This window comes from Erythrolamprus reginae, chromosome 11 (genome assembly GCF_031021105.1).
Source record: "Erythrolamprus reginae isolate rEryReg1 chromosome 11, rEryReg1.hap1, whole genome shotgun sequence".
NCBI lineage: Eukaryota > Metazoa > Chordata > Lepidosauria > Squamata > Dipsadidae > Erythrolamprus > Erythrolamprus reginae.
The window spans coordinates 8,166,748-8,175,462 of NC_091960.1; the positions used below are offsets into that span (position 1 = coordinate 8,166,748).

The 8,715-nt window shown below is 41.8% G+C and overlaps 1 protein-coding gene across 1 annotated transcript in view; it reads left to right on the forward strand.

The window, feature by feature from the left end:
- The window catches only part of IGLON5 (IgLON family member 5), a 156,288-nt gene extending 153,658 nt beyond the window's left edge, over positions 1 to 2,630 (forward strand). Inside the window, 1 exon segment of the mRNA XM_070765009.1 lies at positions 2,530 to 2,630. Coding sequence (XP_070621110.1) covers positions 2,530 to 2,630 — 101 coding nt within the window.
- Positions 2,631 to 8,715: the final 6,085 nt, after the last annotated feature.

Here is an 8,715-nt window from a genome sequence, read left to right on the forward strand (position 1 = left end):
CAGTCACAATTCAAAGTGTTGGTCATGACCTTTAAAGCCCTACATGGCATTGGACCAGATTACCTCCGGAAACCACCTGCTACCGCACGAATCCCAGCAACCGATAATGTCCCACAGAGTTGGCATTCTCCGGGTCCCGTCGACTAAACAATGTCGTTTGGCGGGCCCCAGGAGAAGAGCCTTCTCTGTGGCGGCCCCGGCCCTCTGGAACCAACTCCCCCCGGAGATTAGAATTGCCTTACCCTCCCTGTCTTTTGTAAACTACTCAAGACTCATTTATACCACCAGGCATGGGAGAGTTGAGATATTCCTTCCCCCATGGCCATTACAAGTTATGCATGGTAAGTTTGTATGTATGTTTGGTTTTATAAATAAGGGTTTTTAGTTGTTTTATTATTGGATTGTACATGTTGTTTTATTATTGTTGTTAGCCGCCCCGAGTCTACGGAGAGGGGCGGCATACAAATCCAATAAATTATTATTAATTATTATATTATTATTTTAGTGTAAAAACAAAGTCCTGTCGCCTTTTGAAAAAAACACCCCACGGATCTATATTGACGTTTAACTCTGCCCACATCCAGGTGTTTGATTTTGACTGGCTCAAGTTTGACTCAGCCTTTCATCCTTACAAGGCCGGCAAAAGGAGAAGCCAGATTCTTGGGGGCGATACGGCAAACCATTAGGACTGTGAAGTAGTATATACAGGGGGTGGACAAAGAAATGGAAACACCTTTCAGCTCTTCCGTGGAATCCAGATTTGTGAAGCTCCCTTCGAACAGTTTTTGTGGAAACTGGGTTCTGTACGTGTCTATTGAGCTCTGCAGTGATTTTTAGGAGCTGCGGTCTTGCGATCCGCTCTAACAATTCGCTTTAGAGTCCGACGGTCTCTCTCGGACAACTTCGACTTTCGACCAGACCTGTGCTTGGCTGAGGACGTTTTCCCTTCTTTTTCAAAAGCAGTCATGACTTTTGAGACATGACCTCTTGAAACGCCAAACATTGTGGCACTTTCTGTTACACGAGCGCCTGCCATTCGAGCACCAACAATTTGCCCTCTTTGAAAGTCTGAGAGATCTGCCATTTCTAGAAGGTTATAACCAATTTCCTTAAATTTCTGTAAAAAAAAAAAAAGGTAGTTTAAAAAAAACATATCAAATAACAGAATTTAAAAAAACATTAAAATATGTCAAGTCTTGATTGATTCGAACATGTACAAACGTTTATGATGCCAAAAAGTCAAGTGTTTCCAATTTTTTTGTCCACCCCTCTGTATGTCTAAATGCAATTGCTATGGCTCATTAAAACCAGAACATCAACAATGGCAACCTCTTAACAACTCCGGAATATCTCCGGGACCGCCTTCTGCCGCACGAATCCCAGTGACTGGTTAGGTCCCACAGAGTTGGCCTTCTCCAGGTCCCGTTGACTAAGCAATGTCGTTTGGCGGGACCCAGGAGAAGAGCCTTCTCTGTGGCGGCCCCGACCCTCTGGAACCAGCTCGCCCCAGATATCAGAGTTGCCCCCACCCTCCTTGCCTTTCGCAAGCTCTTTAAAACCCACCTCTGTTGTCAGGCATGGGGGAATTGAAATTTCCCTTTCCCCTGGGCTTATAGAATTTATACATGGTATGCTTGTATTTATTTATTTATTTATTTATTTATTTATTTATTTATTTATTTATTTATTTATTTATTTATTTATCAGATTTGTATGCCGCCCCTCTCCGCAGACTCGGGGCGGCTCACAGCATAAGCAATACAATGTAAACAAATCTAATATTTAAGTTAATTTAAAAAAACCCCAGTTTAGAAACCAATCATACATACTAGCATACCATGCATAAATTTTATAAGCCTAGGGGGAGGGAAAATGTCAATTCCCCCATGCCTGAAGACAGAGGTGGGTTTTAAGGAGCTTACAAAAGGCTAGGAGTGTGGGGGCAACTCTGATATCTGAGGGGAGTTGGTTCCAAAGGGTCGGGGCCGCCACAGAGAAGGCTCTTCCCCTGGGTCCCGCCAAACGACATTGTTTAGTTGACGGGACCCGGAGAAGGCCAACTCTGTGGGACCTAACTGGTCGCTGGGATTCGTGCGGTAGAAGGCGGTCCCAGAGATATTCTGGTCCGGTGCCATGAAGGGCTTTATAGGTCATAACCAACACTTTGAATTGTGACCGGAAACTGATCGGCAACCAATGCAGACTGCGGAGTGTTGGTGTGACATGGGCATATTTAGGGCAGCTCATGATTGCTCTCGCAGCTGCATTCTGCACGATCTGAAGTTTCCGAACACTTTTCAAAGGTAGCCCCATGTAGAGAGCATTACAGTAGTCGAGCCTCGAGGTGATGAGGGCATGAGCGTATGTATGAGTGGTTCTTTAAATTGGGGTTTTTTAGATTGTTTTAATATTAGATTTGTTTACATTGTCTTTTTATATTGTTGTTAGCCGCCCCGAGTCTTCGAAGAGGGGCGGCATACAAATCTAATAAATACAAATACACATTTTTCCTTTCTCTCTCTCTCCCAGGACCGGGTTCTCTGGACAATGTAGCGGTGGCCAGCACAGAACCTCCAGTCCTTTTGGGTCTGTTGTCATCCGTTTTTGTGACTCTGTTGTTTAAGATTTAGGGTGCTGGGGAAATGATGCAGAACAAGGAAACGGTGAACGGGAAAGAATCCAAGAGAGGGGGAGAAAGAGAGAGAGAGAGAGGAAGACATCTCTACTTTCTGGAGAGGAAAAAAAATGAAGAAAAGAAAGAGGGAGAGAGAGAGAGAGAGAGAAACGAAAATTTATCAAGAACCCATCACTGTGAGGGATAGAAGAAAAACAAAACGACGACAAAAAAAAATATGCATTTGTTTCTACCGCCATTTCTCTTCACCCTTCATCATCTCAGACACTTTTCGGTTGAACTGCTTGTGGTTTTAACACAACTGCAAAGACACAGGGCTCAAACAGTGGATGGCCGCGCAATATTGTCCCCCTTCTCCTGAAGCTCTGCGGTTGAATAGAGAGATCTCCTCCTCTTCCTTGGGCCGATTGGCCTTCTGAAAATGCACGGAACCTGGAATGTTGATTCCACAAAGGGTTGTTTGATTGTGATCGCTATTATTATGATTATTAATTTTCTTTGGGGTTGTTGTTAGGGAAGGGGTTGTGGGGTGGGTTTTTTTTGCTCTCTCTCTCTTTTTATTTTTCTGGTGGCAATTTCTCACCAGGAGGCTACATTTGAGAGGTCCCTTCCTTTTTTATTTTATATTTTGGTTGTTTACTAGATTGAGAATCTTGACATTCATTTTAACCAGGTTATTTCAGGGGATGTGGGCCAGTTTCGCAGCCAAGGACCAGGCGGAGACTCAAATCGTTTTGGTCGGGTCTCGTAGCCTGGGCTTCGAAGCTGGCGTCTTCACAAGAAACATTGAACATCGAGTTCAACTCACCGCATGAAAGTGGTCCAGCTTTCTGCACTTTCGGGCTGCATCTCAATGACCCTCGAGATCCTCCTTGCTGCCATCTCAGCGTCTTTGGAAGAAGGATGAAAGAAATCTGAACTTTTCAGGCATGGCATTTTAAGCTCATTTGGGGTAAGACTGACTTCTGCCAATGATTAACAGAGGTCACTTTATGTTGTCTCAGAAACAAAGACTAAAAACATAGGAACAAATGGTCTGGCTCTTGGACCATCCTGGAAATCTCCTTGCTTTTTACCTTTAGGGGTGGGGTGGGGTATATTATTCGCTGGAAAAATCGTGGCTTGGGACATCTGCCAGCTGTTTAATTTGCTTCTGTTTTGTTTTGCACTTTTCACAAAACCTTTTCCCTACTCCCGACAAGCCCCTTCACACAACCAGCTGACTTAATGACTTCTCTCTCAGTGGTCAATTGCTTCACAAAACAACCAACGCCCTGAATGGTTTTCCGTATTTCTGTCTCTGTTCTGATTTTTTTTAAAAAAAATATTTTTATTTGAAAAACACTCTTAAGGTTCTTTTTGTCGATTGCACTTTGGAATACGGGATCGCAGATGTGCTTAGTCAGTACTTCTGCATATTCAAACAACTCGGTGTGCGCGGTAAAGTGTAGAAATCAGTATTTAGAGATAGCATGCAAAAATTTAAATGCTCTTTCTAGTGGCAAAGATAAACTTAAGAGTGTGTCAACCGATCTTCTGCTAGCATAACAAGCCCAAAATGTCTTTCTTATCATGGAAGGTTTCTTATACTTATCATGGTAGGTTTATAAAGTTACTTTTACTTATCATGGTAGGTTTATAAAGTTACTTATACTTATCATGGTAGGTTTATAAAGTTACTTTTACTTATCATGGTAGGTTTATAAAGTTACTTATACTTATCATGGTAGGTTTATAAAGTTACTTATACTTATAATGGTAGGTTTATAAAGTTTATTAAGGTTGACAATGGCTGTATTCACACCGTCTCTTTAACCACCTTACTGAATTTATGCATTTTCTGATATTGCACAATCTATTAAACCCTAAACATATCCTGGTTTCATGCAAGGTGTAAAAGAATTAGCCCAGGCTGAAATCTGCCAAGCATAGCATGCTATGCAAACGCAGGCCCTAGACCCTTATCAAACTTGGTTAAATATGTCGTGTGAATACGGCCAACATGTTGCTTTCCCCAAGAGAAGGATGGTTGGAAATGGAAGATATCTTTGTGTGACAAATATGCTTATCCTACTTCTTATAGTTTGACAGGTTTCTGCCTTGAGAGATTGAAATTCCAGGTACCAGAAGACAAATGGCTGGGGCTAAAAACTAGAGTAAGATGCATGAGACAAAGTCTGTCAAGCAAAGATGGAATTTCTTCCATAAATCTTTTTAGCACTGCTTTCCTTTGGCTCTGTTCACACAACATAGGGTAGCCTAGTTATAGCATTTATCCATTTTCTGGGTTTATATTGCAAGTGATCCGAGTAGAGCGGCTTCACACAATGGGCCAGATTGTTTATTCTAATAACGAAACCACAAACCACTAAACAAGGTTAAAAAGTTACCAAAGTTGGCATGTTGTGTGAATACTGTCCACTAGATGTGTAAACTGAGATAGTTTTGAGTGTCGGGTGGAGCCAGGCATGAAACTCTGGTGCTAATTTTTTCTCTGTGTCTAGAAAAGGAATTGGAGGTAGAAAATTCCTACCACAAGTATGAAGCTCTGAAGTTTCTGTTTGAGAGGCAGGGGAGTTTGAGAAGAAGTAGAAAAGTTTCTCTTTAGGTCTTCCTGGGCTGGATGAATGGATGTTTTTTGTCATCCTGGGCCACTTTCAAAATTGTGAATTTCAACTCGCTAGTATGAAGTTTCCCAAAGATGCCCTAATTAATTCATGAGCCACAAGCCAAGTTTCAAAAGAAATCCACTCATTTATTAGGAGCAACATTCCGGCGATAGTCCAATGGAGTCAGAACTGACATCATGTAATTTATGGGTCCCCAAGTCCCTGTCTCCCTTCTCCTCCCTGGGCATGTCATAAATCACATTCTCCAATGAACCAAATTGATGGGCTGTAAAACTCACACCTCTCCTGTGATTCCAGTAACCTAGGATACAATCTGGAGAAACGTATGTGTAGAATGTATTTTCAATTGGGGCAGCCAAGCAACTCTATTAGTTCTCTCCCCCCTTCCCACTCCTGTTCATGGTGACTTGAAAGCTTTGTAAGTTGACAGTTAGCTGGGGGATTCTGGGAGTTGAAATACACCATCTCAAAGGAGCCAGAGTTAGGAATTAACTGCTTCACAGGGCAGCTTTGTCTGATAGGCCAAATTTTCTCTGTATCCCAGAGAAATTTTACATGTAAATCGAACTAATTAAATTCCCTACCTATTCCAGTTCTGTCATCCAAACCTTTTTTCCCCCAACACAATATTATATGTCTTCCTAACATAGCACAATACAAGAGCACCATTACTGAATATGCTAGGATTTTAAAAAATGCACCAGGAATCACTTGATTTAATTATATTTGCATCTTTTCAATATATATATATATATATGTAATATTATATATACTGCTCAAAAATAAATAAATAAAAGGAACACTCAAAGAACACATCCCACATCTGAATGAATGAAATATTCTCATTGAATCCTTTGTTCTGTACAAAGTTGAATGTGCACAACAGCAGGTGAAATTGATTGTCAATCAGTGTTGCTTCCTAAGTGGACAGTTTGATTTCACAGAAGTTTGATTTACTTGGAGTTATATTCCGTTGTTTAAGTGTTCCCTTTATTTTTTTGATCAGTCTATGTATGTATGTATGTATGTATGTATGTATGTATGTATGTACGTACATACGTACATACACACACAAATTTTAAAAAAAGAAAGAAAAAGAGTAGGGAAAAAAAGGATAATGAAGAAATATAGTGGATAGCGAAGACTTCTAGCCTTTTTTCCAATAGATAATTACACTCTTACTATCTCTTCTCCCTGTGATATAATTATAGTTGCATCTTCTTGGCCTTGTCTCTGGCCTCTTTTCTGTGTTTTTTTTTTGTGTGTGTGGTTTTCTACACGTAGTCCTCAATTTTCAACCATTCATTCAGTGACAGTTAAAAGTTAGCGCAACACTGAAGAAAGTGACTTACTAGCGGTCCTCAAACTGGTGAATGTTGCAAAAAACCCTCTCCTACTCCTTGTCTTATATTTTTTTGAATCCTGAAATAGGCCCTTGGCCTTATTTTTGGAGAGATCTTACTATTTGGGGGCACCTGAAGCAAGATGGTGTTCCTCTTGCCGTCTTACCTGATTTGGGGGGGCAGGGAATTGGGGCTCTGGGTTTCTGTCTCCCTTAAGATTTTTATTTCTCTTTTAGGGGATTTTTTTTTATCCTGCCTTTTAAAATGCAGTGATACCTCGTCTTACAAATGCCTCGTCATAAAAACTTTTTGAGATACAAACCCAGGGTTTCAGATTTTTTTTTGCCTCTTCTTACAAACTATTTTCACCTTAAAAAACCACCACCGCCGCTGGGATGCCTCCGTACTTCCAATGCCAGCGAAGCACCCATTTTTGCACTGCTGGGATTCCCCTGAGGCTCCCCTCCATGGGAAACCTCACCTCTGGACTTCTGTGTTTTTGTGATGCTGCGGGGGAATCCCAGCAGCGCAAAAACGGGCGCTTTGGCTGGCAAAAGGGGTGAATTTTGGGCTTGCACACATTAATCGCTTTTCCATTGATTCCTATGGGAAACATTGTTTCGCCTTACAAAATTTTTACCTTAAGAACCTCGTCCCACAACCAATTAAGTTTGTAAGACAAGGCATCACCGTATTTCTCTTTTTTTAAAAAATAATTTTTAAATTGATTTTAAAATATAAAACACTCACACAACATACAACAAGTGCTCGGTGATTTGTGCCCACCACCAAACAACATTTGCACCCCTCCACCAAAATGTGGGCATATTTTATATATATCATTTTAATTCAAGAGCAATATATCTTTTTACATACTATAAAGTGATTTTAATTCATTCTTTATACCTTGGTCTCGAATTCTACTGACCACATATCCTCTTACCTTGCCCCATCGTCCCATCAGTTCTCGCAAATCAGTTTCGTTAGCCGAGTTCATCCTCTTGTCCATAATCTCAAATTTAATATGATCCGCCATGTACCGGTACCAATTTTGTATTGTCCATTTTGTCGCATCTTTAAAATATTTCTCAAATTTTTTTCATTCTTCTAGGAGAGGGGTAGGCAGGGGTGGGCTGCTAGCTGGAATGCTAAATTGGGTTCGCCGTGGCGGCTCGTCACAATTCAAAGTGTTGGTAATGACCTTTAAAGCCCTACATGGCATTGGGCCAGAATACATCCGGAACCACCTTCTACCGCACGAATCCCAGCGGCCGATAAGGTCCCACAGAGTTGGCCTTCTCCAGGTCCCGTCGACCAAACAATGTCGTTTGGCGGGCCCCAGGGGAAGAGCCTTCTCTGTGGTGGCCCCGGCCCTCTGGAATCAACTCCCCCCAGAGATTAGAACGGCCCCCACCCTCCTTGTCTTTCTCAAATTACTTAAGACCCACCTTTGTCGCCAGGCATGGGGGAGTTAAGTTATCCTTTCCCCCTAGGCTATTACAAGTTATGCATGGTATGTTTGTGTGTATATTTGGTTTTTTATAATAAGGGTTTTTTAGTTGTTTTTATTAATTGGATTGTTCATGTTGTTTTAGCACTGTTGTTAGCCGCCCTGAGTCTGCGGAGAGGGGCGGCATACAAATCCAATAAATAATAATAATAATAATAATAATAATATTAATTACTTTATTTATTGTTAGAGTTGAAAGGGACCATGCAGGTCATCAAGTCCAACCCCCTGCCTGAGCAGGAATCCTAAAGCACCCCAGCCAAATGGCAGTCCAATCTCCTCTTGAAAGTGTCCAGAGTTGGGGAGTTCACAACCTTCGCAGGCAGGTTGTTCCACTGGTTGATCGCTCTGACCGTCAGGAAGTTCTTCCTTACTTCTAGGTTGAATCTCTCCTTGGTCAGCTTCCAGCCGTTGTTCCTCGTCCGGCCCTCTGGTGCTCTGGAGAATAGCGTGACCCCCTCCTCTCTGTGGCAACCCCTCATATACCTGTATACAGCTATCATGTCCCTGGCCTTCCTTTTCTCAAGGCTATCCATGCCCAGTTCCCGCAATCTCTCAAATTTCACAGATGCAGAAGCAAAATCTCAATGGCCCCGC